Source organism: Lutjanus erythropterus, chromosome 3 (genome assembly GCF_056507025.1).
Source record: "Lutjanus erythropterus isolate fLutEry1 chromosome 3, fLutEry1.hap2, whole genome shotgun sequence".
Taxonomy (NCBI): Eukaryota; Metazoa; Chordata; class Actinopteri; order Lutjaniformes; family Lutjanidae; genus Lutjanus; species Lutjanus erythropterus.
In genome coordinates, this window is record NC_139319.1 from 11,736,818 (window position 1) to 11,755,905 (window position 19,088).

General features: G+C 35.7%; 1 protein-coding gene across 1 annotated transcript; it reads right to left on the bottom strand.

Moving 5' to 3' along the window:
* Positions 1 to 431: 431 nt before the first annotated feature.
* tnip2 (TNFAIP3 interacting protein 2) lies at positions 432 to 5,417 on the bottom strand. Its single transcript, XM_084715019.1, has 6 exons — positions 4,741 to 5,417; positions 3,288 to 3,593; positions 3,067 to 3,156; positions 2,362 to 2,625; positions 2,096 to 2,212; positions 432 to 1,571 (listed from the first exon to the last, which is right to left on the bottom strand). Exons 1-6 carry the CDS (start codon positions 5,059 to 5,061, stop codon positions 1,284 to 1,286), a joined length of 1,386 nt encoding a protein of 461 aa, XP_084571145.1. The 5' UTR covers positions 5,062 to 5,417; the 3' UTR covers positions 432 to 1,283.
* Positions 5,418 to 19,088: the final 13,671 nt, after the last annotated feature.

Genomic DNA, 19,088 nt, shown 5'->3' on the forward strand with positions numbered 1-19,088 from the left:
GTCAAAACGATACTTCACAACCACTGACTGCACAATGTTTAGGTCCCTAACTGGTCCGCAGGCAGTTATTGAGGCTTGTTGGATGTAACTCGATCTAGCGTCTTTCACTGGTCTTCTCAGTACCCCTGTAGTGTTTGCTTCAGCCACACAACAGCTGGGAATATGGCTGTCACAGTACAGCGTGCCCATTCAGGCAACGCTGGGAAGGGGTTTTCCACCGCGCGCAAGCACATACACGTGACACAGATGGACACACACAAACACACACAAAAAAAGACATGCACACAGACTTAGATTAAGTAGTGCCAACATTTTCGTGGTTAGGCTATGATCTGTGGTTACAGCTCCAGGCTGCAGACTCTTAAGAAGCAAAATGCACCACGCAATAATGAAACCTATTTAGAGTTATATAAATCACCATAAGATAAAAGTGTGGGTAAACAGTCTTTTATTACAAAAATAATGTGCCAGCGCAAGAGAAACAGCACCTGATCTCCAAAATATAAGCATTTTGTCAGTTTTGGATGCAATCTTTAAATATTTCAAAAAGTGGATCTCAAACACTTTTCCAGTTGCAATGTATTTAACATGTTTGATCCCAAAAGGTTGACCAGGAAATAAAAAATTCCATGGCTTTAAAATGGAAAAGAAGGCACAGAACATTGCACTAAAATGATCTGCCTTTTCCAATTATTTATGCAAGGAGAATAAATATTAATATATAGTTATATATTTAAATCTGTTATTAAGAATATATAATTTACAGAACAGAAATATGTAAAGTTCAATCATAAGTAAACAATTAATAGCACCACATTGTCAACTAGATGTCTAGATCCAAAATAAGAAGCTTATGCATCGTAAATCTCTTAATCGTACGATCCTACGATTAATTATTTTTGGCTAAATGTCAAGAAAGTGCAATAGGTTTGTAATTTGACACACTGAGGTATATGATACTGGATATATTGCATTAACATCCACTCCTTAATCACAATAACATCCTGTATTTCTACAAGATAACACTAAGAACCAGACACTGGATGTTTTTAAAACTACACAGACTTAAAGCCTGATGATGAACTCATTTCTCTTGCATCAGGGGAAGTTTGGGTGGTACAGTTTTGCTTCAAACATCTTAAAGTCAGTCGTTTCACTTGTTGTCAAGTCTCTCCGAACTGGAAACTCCGCTCAGGTTATTTTCTGTTGTGTAGTGCTGCTCTTCAGTGTTCAGTTACTGTCAGCGAGAGATAACTGTCTTTTCCGAATGAGTGTTGTTCCGTTTATAGTTTGGCACACTCTTCACAATGGGCCAGGTACTCTGCAGCATCCCTGTCGTTGAATGTGGTGAAGCACCGCGGGCACTGGAGCTCTGACAGGCCCGGGCAGTTGTTCCACACAGGGTTTGGCGCCGTTGCTGCTGCTGCTGCTGCTGCAGGCTGTTGTTGCATCTCTGCAGTGGCCCTCAGTAGAGGCTCTGAAGAGTCCTTGTGTCGCCTCGAGGTGATCCTGTGTCCTATGTGCACTCGACACATGGGAACCACTTCTCTGCTCTCTCTGCTGGCACCCTGCTGAAATCAAAAGACATGCACTGTTAGGATTGCACAAGTCTACACGTACACTGGAAAAAAAAAAGGTGTGGCAAAAGTACACACAGTCTGTACTCCAGTAGAGATACAGCTACTGGTGTAAAAAAGAAAAAGACTGGTAAAAGTAGTACAAACTCTTCTTTACTTAATTAAAGTGAAAAAGCACAGGCTCTAAAATGTAAAACTATGTAAAACATAACAGACATGTAAAACATCTTTTGTGCTTGACATGCATTAATGGATACCCCCAAAATCATCTTTTTTGTGTATTTTCCCATCTGTTTGGATTAAAATCTATATTAATGTTGGAAAGGCGGTGCACATTGACACAAAATAATCAATAATTCCCCTCAAATGAATTAAAATTAGCCTTTTTTGAAAATGTATGGAGTAAAAAGTACATATATTTATATATACTCAAGTACAGAGACCTGAGAATAATTACTTAAGTGCAGTGCTCTGGTAAAGATGCACTCGTCCACCTCATTTAAAGGTTGTCGCCTCACCTGTTTGTGTAGCTGCCTTTTCAACTGATGAACCTGCTCCTTCAGGTCTTCGATCTGGCCCTGAGCTCGCTCTCTGTCAGTACGCTCAGACTTGAAATCCTCCGCATAAATAAGGACCTGAGGAAGGAAAAGACACAACCTTTAGTCATCCTGTTTCTTCAAAAATTGGTTTTCAAAATCATCAGATGAAACGATTATACGAATGCAATCTCAGATTCAGTGTAGCAGAATACAGAGATGTACTGAGACCGCGGTGTAGCACCCACCTGCTGCTCCAGGGTCTGTATCCGCTCTTGGTCTTGCCTCCTTACTTCCTGCACTTCTCTCTCCAGCCGCTCACACTCGCTCATCTTGTCCTCAAGTAAACCATTGAGCCTGGAAATCTCCTGATGAAGCAACCCCGTGCTGATGGAGCCCAGTCCAGGCTTCAAGCCCTGCCCAGAGGTCTCCTTCAGCCTCTGACACAAACCTCTGATATAGTCCTCCCTGCTGGAGTCATACTTCTGCCACTGAGAATTAAGACCTTGGACCTAAAAGAAGCATTCAAAACAAAGGTTAGACCTCCTGATCATGTGCTCTGATGTGTATTACACTCTGATGGTGAATGTAAGCACATTAGTAAAACTTCAGCTATTGATGAATGTATTGTCATTGTTGATGAATCTAGAAAATGGTGAGAAATGTTTCCCCAACACCAAAGCTGACCTCCACAAATGTGTTTTCTTGTCTACACCTCTAAGATATTCAGTTTACTGTCCCACAGGACTAAAGAAACCAGAAAATATTCATATTTAAGACTCTGGAATCAGAGGTTTTGCATTGCAGCTCTTTGCATTAGTCTTAGATCATTTGAATATATTTTCTTAAAAACACTCAATATCTTGTATAAATGTTTTTCTAGTGCCTGATTCATATCAGGCAAAAAATATAAGTATTAATTCTTGACAAACTTGTTGTAGGTGAAGACTTACATATGTCACTCGCTGCTTTAGCTGTTGATTCTCCTCCTGAAGTTGACGGATTTGGGTGTTAACGGCGGTCATGTCAGCGGAGTCTGACATCTGAGGAAAATTGTTTAAAATAAGTTACAATAGGGCTCTCAAAAAAAAACAAAAAAAAAAAACAGGCAAACACTGCAGTTTAAAGGTTGAATGCGTTGAAACACATCCAGCACAGCCCCAGTGTCACACACCTCCTTCGCGTTCTGTTGCAGAGCCACAACCTCCAACTCCTCTCCCCCCTTGTTCTTCTCTTTCTCCAGTCTGGCCAGCAGCTCCTGGCACACCTTCACCGTCGCGCCGAGCTGGCTGCGCAGCTGGTCAGCCTCTTCCGCCAGTGACGTGCAGAGGACGGCCCTGGTGGCCTCGGACCGCTCCCTCTCCTCAAGGGCGGAGCGCAGCCTCTGGATCTCCTGGTCCTTCTCGTGGTCCGGCTGACACCTGACGCTCTCCAGCTCCAGCTCCTTCTCTCTGAGCTGAACAGTCAGCCTCTGGTTCTCCTGCAGGAGGAGGAGGAGGAGATGAAGATGCATGATTACGGTGCATTTTATGTATTAGAGATATACAAATACAATGGGAAGTAGGGCTGACAGTCATTGACCACTTAATAATGTTATTGTGGTGATTATGAGAGCTGCTTGCACCTGATTTACTAAAGGAAAAACTGAAAAACCTTCACAAAATACAATGTTATCATCGTCCTTTGGGATGCCAATTTGGTAGACATTGTCCAACCCTAAATGTACCAATACATCGGATATCGCGATATAAATATCGTATCAGACTGTGACGATATCCTGTGTGATATTACATGCTTAATTATTTTATTTTAATAAAAGAACTTGAACATTTTCTGCACATGCTTACGTCATGTCTGGCTACTTTTATTAAAGACAGAAAATTGAAGCACTTTAAGTTAAAGCAATAAATAAATAAATGCTTTACAAATAAGATTTATTTGCTAAAAGACATTTTCTCCAGTTTTGTCTTTCATTGCTTTTTAATATTGCGATAAATAATGTATCATGGACTTTTTACATTGTGGTATTTTGCACTGTGAGATATAAGTGGTATTGTTACATTTGGACAAATATAAGTACAAATAAAATGTATTATTATTCTGATTATTGGTACTAATACTTTGAGTGTTTTGACTTTCTTTCAATCACAGGGTTGTAAATTTTGTGCATTTTCCTTAGTTGAAAACGCAAAAAAAAACAAAAAAAAACAAAACAAAAAAAATCAATCATTAATAATTAACAAAATACAAAACATCTTATTTTTCATTTTTAAAGTTTCCTTATTCAACAAATGGGTCTTCCAGACAAAAGAAAAAGTCAGTTAAGGCATTATCAGTTAAAACATTTTTAATCTGTGAAATTCTTAACAGCAGTTCATTGATTAATGATTACTAGCATCTCTAAATCATGTCTGCATTAATACATGCAATGCAATAACCCTCAGCAGGGTAACAAAAGTTAAATACTGTAGTAAGGATTTTAGTTTTTAAAGGAAAGTGTGCCCACATGGGACAAACTTGTTCACTGTACAAACTTTTTAAAAATCAGAATATTTTAAACTCCATTAGTCTACAGACACTCGCGTGCATGTGAAAACGTATTTCGATCATTTTGATCATATTTTTACCTCAGCCTGTCGCGATGCCTTGAACTCCATGTCGTTCCTCTTCTGTTTCAGTTTGCATATCTCTTTACACAGACTCTCCAGCAGAGACCTGGACGGCCCGATCACCACCGACTCGCCGTTTTCTCCCACCGTCATGTAGATCCGCTCGTATTTACCGAGCCTGGCTTTCAAATCTGCTATGATATTATCTTTCACAAAGACCTGTTTGTTGAGGAGGTCGATCTCCTGTCTGGTCTCATGATACATAGAGTTCAGCGTGGTGTAGCTCCGGATTTTGTCTTTCAGCGCGTCGTTATCCGTGTTTAGACTGACGTTATCCATGGCAGGCTTCGTAATATTTGACACAAGGATATTTCGTCTTTATTTAATAATCCAGCATTTGACGCCTCTCGCTCCCAGCTGTGTGTCTTTAACAAATGCACAGAGGAGGACAATTGTGTCGCATCGTTTCGAGAATAATATCCCCGAACCGTCTGAGGGGATTTCCTAGGGAACTTCCCCGCGGACTTTTTTGAGCTTCGTCAAAATGAGCCCAGCCTGCTCTAAAAGACACACCGTCGGCCGTCATTGGGAGGTAAAGGGGGGTTTATATCCTACTGTCACAAATGCTAAAGAAAACACAGAAAACTAAGCATAAATAAAGGCTTGGAAAAAAAAAAAGTTTAACCAAGGTGTCACCAACTACTGAGAAATTACTGATGGTGCGTTCAGGAGCGTCGTAAACTCGAGTTGTCAAAGCGAGGGCTGCGATTTTCGTCAAGTGCTTTTCATTAGCAATGTCAAACTTGACGTTTTCCCATAGAAATTGGTTTTAGTTTGCAGATTCGGCTACATAACCTGGTTGCGAAGATGGAAAACGGTGATATCGTGCAGCTGATTTGAAACAAAATTGTGTCATCCCACCTCAAAAGTAAAGCAGCAGTGGAAAAAGTAGCATACTGAAAATCTGCAAGTCTTGTTCCATAACTGTAGTGGGTCTCAAACTTTTTCTGGCATGTCCCACTTCAGAAACCAAAAAAAACTTTACACCCTACAGTTTTTTTCAATCAGTCATCAACAATCATGTGGTGAAGAACTACTAAAAAAAAAGACTCAAGTTGGATTTTAGTGAAACCTCAGCACAGTTTATTTTTCCTACATAAGTCATTCAACTTTTTCACTCCATATTTTTCCCTTTGGTCATCCACGCTCCACCTGCAGTGACCCACAGTTTGAGAACCACTGCATTACTGAAATGTTACTCAACTAGGGTTGGGTGATATGCAGGGCAGTGTATCAGTACTCAGTACCTTTAAGGTTAAGCTGAAACTTCTCCAGTCAAGCAATAATTGCAGTCAGTCTTTCTGGCACCCAGATCCAGGAAAAACCAAAACCAAAACTATTTATATGGTTTTGTTTTTTTCATGATATGGCTTAATTGCACATAGGTCTGTCGCAATATCAGATTTTAGTACATGATTACTGTGGCCAAAAGAATTCACAATATTAGTAGGAAATAAAAAAAAACACTATAATGCTATCAGTCAAATCTATCTCCTGACTAACTTTGTTTATCGTTTGTTGTATCTACATTTTGACAAATGAATTAAAATCAAAATATAAGTGCAGGGAGGTGAAGACGATCTGTAACTACAACCGTAAAAGACTATACAAGCAGTAAATGGAAACAGCAACCCGGTAAACTGACATAGGAAACTGAAAGAAAGGATTTAAGAGCATATAGTATGTTTAAGAGGTGCTGCAGTATTTACACAATATTATTATGTGTATTATTAACATGATATCAATGTTTCATTTTGAAAATATTAATATTTAGGTATCCTCAATACCAATATATTGCAACAGTCATAACTCCAGGATATACCTCAATACACACATTATTGTGAAATATACTGTTGGGGCTGAGCGATAGTGACAAAATTATTATTTTTTTTAACAAATACTTTGATATACTTTATACTGTAATGCAGCCTTTAAAAAGTCTTGTCACAACATTCATATAATATCAATGACTTGCCAAGCCCTATACTTAAATACAAGTAAAATAACTGGTGTTGAAAAATACATAAGAAAAATTACAAAGTATTGTTCTCAAAAACTACTCAAAAATATTAGTTTTTTTTTCAACCATTGCGTTAGGAGTTCAAGCAAAATAGGTTTCTTTTGCCAAATCAATTGTGAATTATGATTTTAAATGCAACTAAGTAGATTCCATAGTGTAATACATACTAAAGAGAACTGACAAAAATGCAAGTATCCCCCCCCCCAAAAAAAATGACTTACAGTAATCTAAGTTGTTGTAATTCATTACTTCCACCCCTGCTCAAAAGTTGTCATTGTAGGCCACAACGGAAACTAGTTTCAAACTTATCATTAGACATGAACTCCCCTACAGAATTAGCTTATATTACGCATGGAATGACAAAACAATACTTATTGAAAAGTCTTAATTTTCCCAACGGTAGTTTACAGGGTTTTCACGCACCCCGCCCCCTAAACGTCACATCAGGGCCTTTGGAGCGGCAGCAAATTCCCCATACACTCCAGTCACCTTATTGGTATGTTCAGTCACTGAAGTGGTCTCAGTTTTTCCCACAGCAGTGAATGCATCGTGGAGTGTGTTCATTGTGATGCAATTTAACTACAGTGGTGTTGTATTAGACGGCCTGGATTGCGCAGTTACGGTCACACCAGTGACTGTTTACTGTATCACAGCTGTCCAGGCTGACTCACACTGTATGACGGACCACTGTACGGTCTGTAATGATCCTGTGGGATATTTCTGCTTTCTGAAATCTTGGAAACAGAACTATTATGTTACTTTATTAATAACAGAAATTACTGTGCTATTATGACATCATGATACTCGAGTGTCACCGTATATTATTTTTGTAATTTAAAAAAAAAAAAAAATATATATATATATAACCATGATATCATTCTATAGTCTTGAAAATTATGCTGCTGGTATTTCGCATGGGAAATAATCTACACATCACTTCTCCTGTGGAGTGATCATGTAATTGACAGGATAATCCATGATTAAAAAATAAATGAATAAATAAATAAATAAATAAATAAAAATATCTCATAGTAGGCTATACATTTGTCAGACATTTATACTACAGGAAATGATGTAAGATGCAATGTACTGTATATATAGTATAGTGATGGAAGAAGTATTCAGGTGCTGAATTAGTAAAAAATATCAATACAACAGTGTAAAAAATATTCTCTTACAACTAAAATTCACATATTCAAGTGAAAAAGTAAAGTAAAAGTACTTATAAATAATAACCCCTGTCAGTGTTGAAATAGTTACATATTACCGATTTGTTATATTTTAATGTTGTCACTGGTCTAATTTTATCTACTATTACATGGCTCTATTAAAAAAAAAAAATCTGACTGGTCAATTACAATATTCTGAGGTCTGTTATTTCTCTATAGTAGACCATTGTTATGTATAAGAGACTGTTTCTATGGAGGCAAGTCTAAGGACAAACGGACGGACGGACGGAATTAAGAGGCTCTTCTTCCTCCCATCAGTAAAACAATGTACACATGTAAATGCTTTAGAGAAGGTGTTCTGCAGATATAATTTTTTTGTGGAATTTCCATCTAAAGTATTTTATTTATTTGTTAGTAGCCATACATACATACATACATACATTTTTTGGGGGGTTAGTAGCCATACATACATACATACATACATACATACATACATTTTTTGGGGGGTTAGTAGCCATACATACATACATACATTTTTTGGGGAGTTAGTAGCCATACATACATACATACATTTTTTGGGGGGTTAGTAGCCATACATACATACATACATTTTTTGGGGAGTTAGTAGACATACATACATACATACATACATTTTTTGGGGAGTTGGTAGACATACATACATACATACATTTTTGGGGGGGTTAGTAGCCATACATACATACATTTTTTGGGGAGTCAGTAGCCATACATATATACATACATACATACATACATTTTTGGGGGGGTTAGTAGCCATACATACATACATACATTTTTTTTGGGGGGGTTAGTAGACATACATACATACATTTTTTTTCGGGGGTTAGTAGACATACATACATACATTTTTTTTCAGGGGTTAGTAGCCATACATACATACATTTTTTTTCGGGGGTTAGTAGACATACATACATACATACATTTTTTTTCGGGGGTTAGTAGCCATACATACATACATACATACATACATACATACATACATACATACATACATACATTTTTTTTCGGGGGTTAGTAGACATACATACATAGATTTTTTTTCGGGGGTTAGTAGACATACATACATACATTTTTTTTCAGGGGTTAGTAGCCATACATACATACATACATACATACATACATACATACATTTTTTTTCGGGGGATAGTAGACATACATACATACATACATACATACATTTTTTTTCGGGGGTTAGTAGACATACATACATACATACATACATTTTTTTTCGGGGGTTAGTAGCCATACATACATACATACATACATTTTTTTTCGGGGGTTAGTAGCCATACATACATACATACATTTTTTTGGGGGGGTTAGTAGCCATACATACATACATACATACATTTTTTTTCGGGGGTTAGTAGCCATACATACATACATACATACATTTTTTTTCGGGAGTTAGTAGCCATACATACATACATACATGCATACATACATACATTTTTTTTCGGGGGTTAGTAGCCATACATACATACATACATACATACATACATACATTTTTTTTCGGGGGTTAGTAGCCATACATACATACATACATACATACATACATACATACATACATTTTTTTTCGGGGGTTAGTAGCCATACATACATACATACATACATACATGCATACATTTTTTTTCGGGGGTTAGTAGCCATACATACATACATACATACATACATACATACATACATACATACATTTTTTTTCGGGGGTTAGTAGCCATACATACATACATACATACATACATACATACATTTTTTTTCGGGGGTTAGTAGCCATATATACATACATACATACATACATTTTTTTTCGGGGGTTAGTAGCCATACATACATACATACATTTTTTTTCGGGGGTTAGTAGCCATACATGCATACATACATACATACATACATTTTTTTTCGGGGGTTAGTAGCCATACATACATACATAAATTTTTTTTCAGGGGTTAGTAGCCATACATACATACATACATACATTTTTTTTCGGGGGTTAGTAGCCATACATACATACATACATTTTTTTTCGGGGGTTAGTAGCCATACATACATACATACATACATACATACATACATTTTTTTTCGGGGGTTAGTAGCCATACATACATACATACATACATACATTTTTTTTCGGGGGTTAGTAGCCATACATACATACATACATTTTTTTTCGGGGGTTAGTAGCCATACATACATACATACATTTTTTTTCGGGGGTTAGTAGCCATACATACATACATTTTTTTTCGGGGGTTAGTAGCCATACATACATACATAAATTTTTTTTCAGGGGTTAGTAGCCATACATACATACATACATTTTTTTTCGGGGGTTAGTAGCCATACATACATACATACATTTTTTTTCGGGGGTTAGTAGCCATACATACATACATACATACATACATTTTTTTTCGAGGGTTAGTAGCCATACATACATACATACATACATACATTTTTTTTCGGGGGTTAGTATCCATACATACATACATACATACATACATACATACATTTTTTTTCGGGGGTTAGTAGCCATACATACATACATACATACATACATACATACATTTTTTTTCGGGGGTTAGTAGCCATACATACATACATACATACATACATTTTTTTTCGGGGGTTAGTAGCCATACATACATACATACATACATTTTTTTTCGGGGGTTAGTAGCCATACATACATACATACATACATACATACATACATACATTTTTTTTCGGGGGTTAGTAGCCATACATACATACATACATACATACATACATACATACATTTTTTTTCGGGGGTTAGTAGCCATACATACATACATACATACATACATTTTTTTTCGGGGGTTAGTAGCCATACATACATACATACATACATACATACATACATACATACATACATACATTTTTTTTCGGGGGTTAGTAGCCATACATACATACATACATACATACATTTTTTTTCGGGGGTTAGTAGCCATACATACATACATACATACATACATACATTTTTTTTCGGGGGTTAGTAGCCATACATACATACATACATACATACATTTTTTTTCGGGGGTTAGTAGCCATACATACATACATACATACATACATTTTTTTTTGGGGGTTAGTAGCCATACATACATACATACATACATACATACATACATTTTTTTTCGGGGGTTAGTAGCCATACATACATACATACATACATACATACATACATTTTGGGGGGTTAGTAGACATACATACACACATACATACATTTTGGGGGGGTTAGTAGCCATACATACGTACATACATACATACATACATTTTGGGGGGTTAGTAGACATACATACACACATACATACATACATACCTACATACCTACATACATACATACATACATTTTGGGGGGTTAGTAGACATACATACACACATACATTTTGGGGGGGTTAGTAGACATACATACATACATGCATAGATACATACATACATTTTTTGGGGGGGTTAGTAGCCATACATTTTTTGGGAGGTTAGTAGCCATACATTTTTTGGGGGGTTAGTAGCCATAAATACATACATACATACATACATACATACATACATACATACATTTTTTGGGGGGTTAGTAGCCATACATACATACATACAGTTTTGCATACATACATACATACATACATACATACATTTTGGGGGGGGGGGGTTAGTAGACATACATACATACATACATACATGCATACATACATACATACATACATTTTTTGGGGGGGTTAGTAGCCATACATACATACATACATACATACATACATACATACATACATACATTTTTGGGGGGGTTAGTAGCCATACATTTTTTGGGGGGTTAGTAGACATACATACATACATACATACATACATACATACAATTTTTGGGGGGTTAGTAGCCATACATACATACATACATACATACATACATATTTGCATACATACATACATTTTTTTTGGGGGGGTTAGTAGACATACATACATACATTTTTTTTCGGGGGTTGGTAGACAAACATACATACATTTTTTTTCGGGGGTTAGTAGCCATACATACATACATACATACATACATACATACATACATACATACATACATTTTTTTTCGGGGGTTAGTAGACATACATACATACATACATACATACATTTTTTTTCGGGGGTTAGTAGCCATACATACATACATACATACATACATACATACATACATACATTTTTTTTCGGGGGTTAGTAGACATACATACATACATTTTTTTTCGGGGGTTAGTAGACATACATACATACATTTTTTTTCAGGGGTTAGTAGCCATACATACATACATACATTTTTTTTCGGGGGTTAGTAGACATATATACATACATACATACATACATACGTTTTTTTTCGGGGGTTAGTAGACATACATACATACATACATACATACATACATACATACATTTTTTTTCGGGGGTTAGTAGACATACATATATACATACATTTTTTTTCGGGGGTTAGTAGCCATACATACATACATACATTTTTTTTCGGGGGTTAGTAGCCATACATACATACATACATACATTTTTTTTCGGGGGTTAGTAGCCATACATACATACATACATACATTTTTTTTCGGGGGTTAGTAGCCATACATACATACATACATACATTTTTTTTCGGGGGTTAGTAGCCATACATACATACATACATACATACATACATTTTTTTTCGGGGGTTAGTAGCCATACATACATACATACATACATACATACATACATACATACATTTTTTTTCGGGGGTTAGTAGCCATACATACATACATACATACATACATACATACATACATACATTTTTTTCGGGGGTTAGTAGCCATACATACATACATACATACATACATACATACATACATACATACATACATACATTTTTTTTCGGGGGTTAGTAGCCATACATACATACATACATACATACATACATACATTTTTTTTCGGGGGTTAGTAGCCATACATACATACATACATACATACATACATAAATACATATATACATTTTTTTTCGGGGGTTAGTAGCCATACATACATACATACATACATACATACATACATACATTTTTTTTCGGGGGTTAGTAGCCATACATACATACATACATACATACATTTTTTTTCGGGGGTTAGTAGCCATACATACATACATACATACATACATACATTTTTTTTCGGGGGTTAGTAGCCATACATACATACATACATACATACATTTTTTTTCGGGGGTTAGTAGCCATACATACATACATACATACATACATTTTTTTTTGGGGGTTAGTAGCCATACATACATACATACATACATACATACATACATTTTTTTTCGGGGGTTAGTAGCCATACATACATACATACATACATACATACATACATTTTGGGGGGTTAGTAGACATACATACACACATACATACATTTTGGGGGGGTTAGTAGCCATACATACGTACATACATACATACATACATTTTGGGGGGTTAGTAGACATACATACACACATACATACATACATACCTACATACCTACATACATACATACATACATTTTGGGGGGTTAGTAGACATACATACACACATACATTTTGGGGGGGTTAGTAGACATACATACATACATGCATAGATACATACATACATTTTTTTGGGGGGTTAGTAGCCATACATTTTTTGGGAGGTTAGTAGCCATACATTTTTTGGGGGGTTAGTAGCCATAAATACATACATACATACATACATACATACATACATACATACATTTTTTGGGGGGTTAGTAGCCATACATACATACATACAGTTTTGCATACATACATACATACATACATACATACATTTTGGGGGGGGGGGGTTAGTAGACATACATACATACATACATACATGCATACATACATACATACATACATTTTTTGGGGGGGTTAGTAGCCATACATACATACATACATACATACATACATACATACATACATACATTTTTGGGGGGGTTAGTAGCCATACATTTTTTGGGGGGTTAGTAGACATACATACATACATACATACATACATACATACAATTTTTGGGGGGTTAGTAGCCATACATACATACATACATACATACATACATATTTGCATACATACATACATTTTTTTTGGGGGGGTTAGTAGACATACATACATACATTTTTTTTCGGGGGTTGGTAGACAAACATACATACATTTTTTTTCGGGGGTTAGTAGCCATACATACATACATACATACATACATACATACATACATACATACATACATTTTTTTTCGGGGGTTAGTAGACATACATACATACATACATACATACATTTTTTTTCGGGGGTTAGTAGCCATACATACATACATACATACATACATACATACATACATACATTTTTTTTCGGGGGTTAGTAGACATACATACATACATTTTTTTTCGGGGGTTAGTAGACATACATACATACATTTTTTTTCAGGGGTTAGTAGCCATACATACATACATACATTTTTTTTCGGGGGTTAGTAGACATATATACATACATACATACATACATACGTTTTTTTTCGGGGGTTAGTAGACATACATACATACATACATACATACATACATACATACATTTTTTTTCGGGGGTTAGTAGACATACATATATACATACATTTTTTTTCGGGGGTTAGTAGCCATACATACATACATACATTTTTTTTCGGGGGTTAGTAGCCATACATACATACATACATACATTTTTTTTCGGGGGTTAGTAGCCATACATACATACATACATACATTTTTTTTCGGGGGTTAGTAGCCATACATACATACATACATACATTTTTTTTCGGGGGTTAGTAGCCATACATACATACATACATACATACATACATTTTTTTTCGGGGGTTAGTAGCCATACATACATACATACATACATACATACATACATACATACATTTTTTTTCGGGGGTTAGTAGCCATACATACATACATACATACATACATACATACATACATACATTTTTTTCGGGGGTTAGTAGCCATACATACATACATACATACATACATACATACATACATACATACATACATACATTTTTTTTCGGGGGTTAGTAGCCATACATACATACATACATACATACATACATTTTTTTTCGGTGGTTAGTAGCCATACATACATACATACATACATACATACATACATACATTTTTTTTCGGGGGTTAGTAGCCATACATACATACATTTTTTTTCGGGGGTTAGTAGCCATACATACATACATACATACATACATACATTTTTTTTCGGGGGTTAGTAGCCATACATACATACATACATACATTTTTTTTCGGGGGTTAGTAGCCATACATACATACATACATACATACATTTTTTTTCGGGGGTTAGTAGCCATACATACATACATACATACATTTTTTTTCGGGGGTTAGTAGCCATACATACATACATACATACATACATACATTTTTTTTCGGGGGTTAGTAGCCATACATAAATACATACATACATACATACATTTTTTTTCGGGGGTTAGTAGCCATACATACATACATACATACATACATACATACATACATACATTTTTTTTCGGGGGTTAGTAGCCATACATACATACATACATACATACATACATACATACATACATACATACATACATACATACATACATTTTGGGGGGTTAGTAGACATACATACACACATACATACATTTTGGGGGGGTTAGTAGCCATACATACGTACATACATACATACATACATTTTGGGGGGTTAGCAGACATACATACACACATACATACATACATACCCACATACCTACATACATACATACATACATTTTGGGAGGTTAGTAGACATACATACACACATACATACATTTTGGGGGGGTTAGTAGCCATACATACGTACATACATACATACATACATACATACACACATACATACATTTTGGGGGGGTTAGTAGCCATACATACGTACATACATACATGCATACATGCATACATGCATACATCTCAAATTATTGATTTGGTTGGTAAGTAGCCATGTAATAAGCAGGATAATGTATGGTGAGTGGTTCATTATTGTGTAATAAACCCAGACAGGGTGATGCAGGATCATCCCGTCATGAATCATTCTGAAGGAGGTTATTTCACAATAATTACCTGCTCACTGTACATTATCCTGCATATTGCTTCTAACCCCCAAAAGAAAATTTAATACAAAAACTTAATTTTAAAATGTTTTTGTTAATTTAAAAATGTTTTGATCCTAGACATTGGAGGAGCAATAATACTTTTAAAGTCAGGGTGATCCAATAGTCCTGTGCCACCCTATCTGGTTTATTTTTGAAATGATGACACCCTCGCTGTACATTATCCTAACATAATGCTCTAGCTGGTCAATGTGGAGCTAATTTTATTGCACAGCTTTGTTAAATACTTAATTCTGATTGGTCAATTATGGCATTCTGGTGTCTCATTTTTGAATAAGAATACATACATACATACATACATACATATTTATATTTATATATATATAGTGATTCAGGAGTCTTGCACCACCATGTTGGGATCTATTTCCCAATAACGGCCCGCTCATTGTACATTATCCCTTACATTGTGGTTTTACTCAGTATGCTTGACAGTAGCTTGAAACTGTATTTGTATTTTGTGGTACAGTACTTGAGTAAATGTATTAGTTACAGTTTCATGCCACAGTATGTGTGTGTATATCTGAAGCCAGACCTTCAATTCACAGTGTAGTTACTCATGTACAGCCCTTTGCAGGAGTTTTACACACAATGATTCACACTTAACCTATTGGTTTTACTCAAATCACATGAGGAAAAGTCCATCCCTTCAGGTTTGGACTCTGGACTGCAGAACAATGAACGTTATCAGGTCAAAATGAAACTACTGTCTAGACTGGAGGTGTAGAGTTAAAAATGTTTCATTGAGAAGGCCTCATCAGCTCTATGGCTGGTGGGGAGTCCCACATATTTCTGGGTCAATCACATCCATAATGTCACATGAGGGCTGTGGATGTGAGTCATCGAGATCAGTCACATGGCAGCCATGTTACAGTTGCCATAGTTACACGAATCAAGGTGTGAAGTGTGTAAAAACCATGTGGGAAGGTGTGTGTGTGGGGAAGATGACATTGAGATTGAATCAGTTCATCTTTAAGGTTGCTAGGCGCCCTCACTTTCTGTGATACCAGAGAGGTGCCTGAATGTCATTTCCTCTCCTTCTGAATATAGGTAGTGTGAATATTTTAGGTTGTATCCTAAAATGCCCTCCTGACACTCCTTACAATTACAGTTTCTTTATGATCTGTTGGTGTAACATCAGTCATTTAGGTAGTAGAATACCTGGATGACTAAGGGGGAAATTTGGGGAGAGCACTAAAAATTTGTACTGAAGCAGAAGCACCGTTACATTACTGAAATATTACTCAACTACTCGTTAAAATTAAACTATCTGTGTTAAAATACTTAAGTGAAAGTATATTCTCATGAAAAAGTAAAAGTGCATTCTCAAAAACTACTCATATTACTTTTTAACCATTGATGTTTAATGCATTATCGATAACAAACATTTCCAATAAGTACTGAATCTTAAATATATTCCTTAGTTGGCTTAGTTTGACGTTTTCAAATCTGTCATCGTATGGGACTTTCTGTGTTCAGTAGAAGCAAATACAGATTGTATTCGTCATCGTTTCCCAAACTTTTCTCCTGGGAAACCATTGTTTTGAAATGACAAACCACTGCGACCCAAACCACAATAAATAATCATCAATAAATTCTGGTAATAGTTTGTTTGTGCAGAAACATTCCTGACCATTTTTACTTACCCTAACCTTACCCTACCTACCCAATATTATCTTGAAGCTTTTTATTAAAAACATGTACACATGTCAAAACGTTTTAAATGAAAAATAAACTCATATAGGCAGAGATAACAGACCAGCTCAGTGTTTTTATTTCCTTTTATCAGGAAAACAATTTAGCCTACTTCATAAATGAGACAAAATAAGAGCATTTAGATGGAATTAAGAGGCTGTTCTTCCTCCCATGAGTAAAACAATATAGACATGTAAATGCTTTAGAGAAGGTGTTCTGCATATATGCTTTTTTTGTGGAATTTCCATCTAAAGTATTTTATTTATTTGTTAGTAGCCATACATACATACATACATACATTTTTTGGGGGGTTAGTAGCCATACATACATACATACATACATACATACATACATACATACATTTTTTGGGGGGTTAGTAGCCATACATACATACATACATTTTTTGGGGAGTTAGTAGCCATACATACATACATACATTTTTTGGGGGGTTAGTAGCCATACATACATACATACATTTTTTGGGGAGTTAGTAGCCATACATACATACATACATACATTTTTTGGGGAGTTAGTAGCCATACATACATACATACATACATACGTACATACATACATACATACATTTTTTGGGGGGTTAGTAGCCATACATACATACATACATACATACATACATACATACATACATATATAGATACATACATACATTTTTTGGGGGGTTAGTAGCCATACATACATACATACATACATACATACATACATACATACATACATACATGTATTGGGGAGTTAGTAGCCATACATACATACATACATACATACATACATACATACATACATACATGTTTTGGGGAGTTAGTAGCCATACATACATACATACATACATACATACATACATACATACATACATTTTGGGGGGTTGGTAGACATACATACATACATACATTTTTGGGGGGGTTAGTAGACATACATACATACATACATACATAGATACATACATTTTTGCATACATACATACATTCGTACATTTTTTGGGGGGGTTAGTAGCCATACATACATACATACATACATTTTTTTTGGGAGGGGGGGTTAGTAGACATACATACATACATACATTTTGGGGGGTTAGTAGACATACATGCATACATACATACATTTTTTGGGGGGTTGGTAGCCATACATACATACATACATTTTTTGGGGAGTTAGTAGCCATACATACATACATACATACATTT

Bases quoted from the DNA above. Each gene is read 5' to 3' on its own strand.
- tnip2 (XM_084715019.1), bottom strand. From the start codon at position 5,061: ATGGATAACGTCAGTCTAAACACGGATAACGACGCGCTGAAAGACAAA. The intron at 3,594-4,740 runs GTAAAAATATGA...CTCCTCCTGCAG, and splicing joins AGGCATCGCGACAGGCTGAG to GAGAACCAGAGGCTGACTGT. The intron at 2,626-3,066 runs GTAAGTCTTCAC...TGCTTCTTTTAG, and splicing joins TAAAGCAGCGAGTGACATAT to GTCCAAGGTCTTAATTCTCA.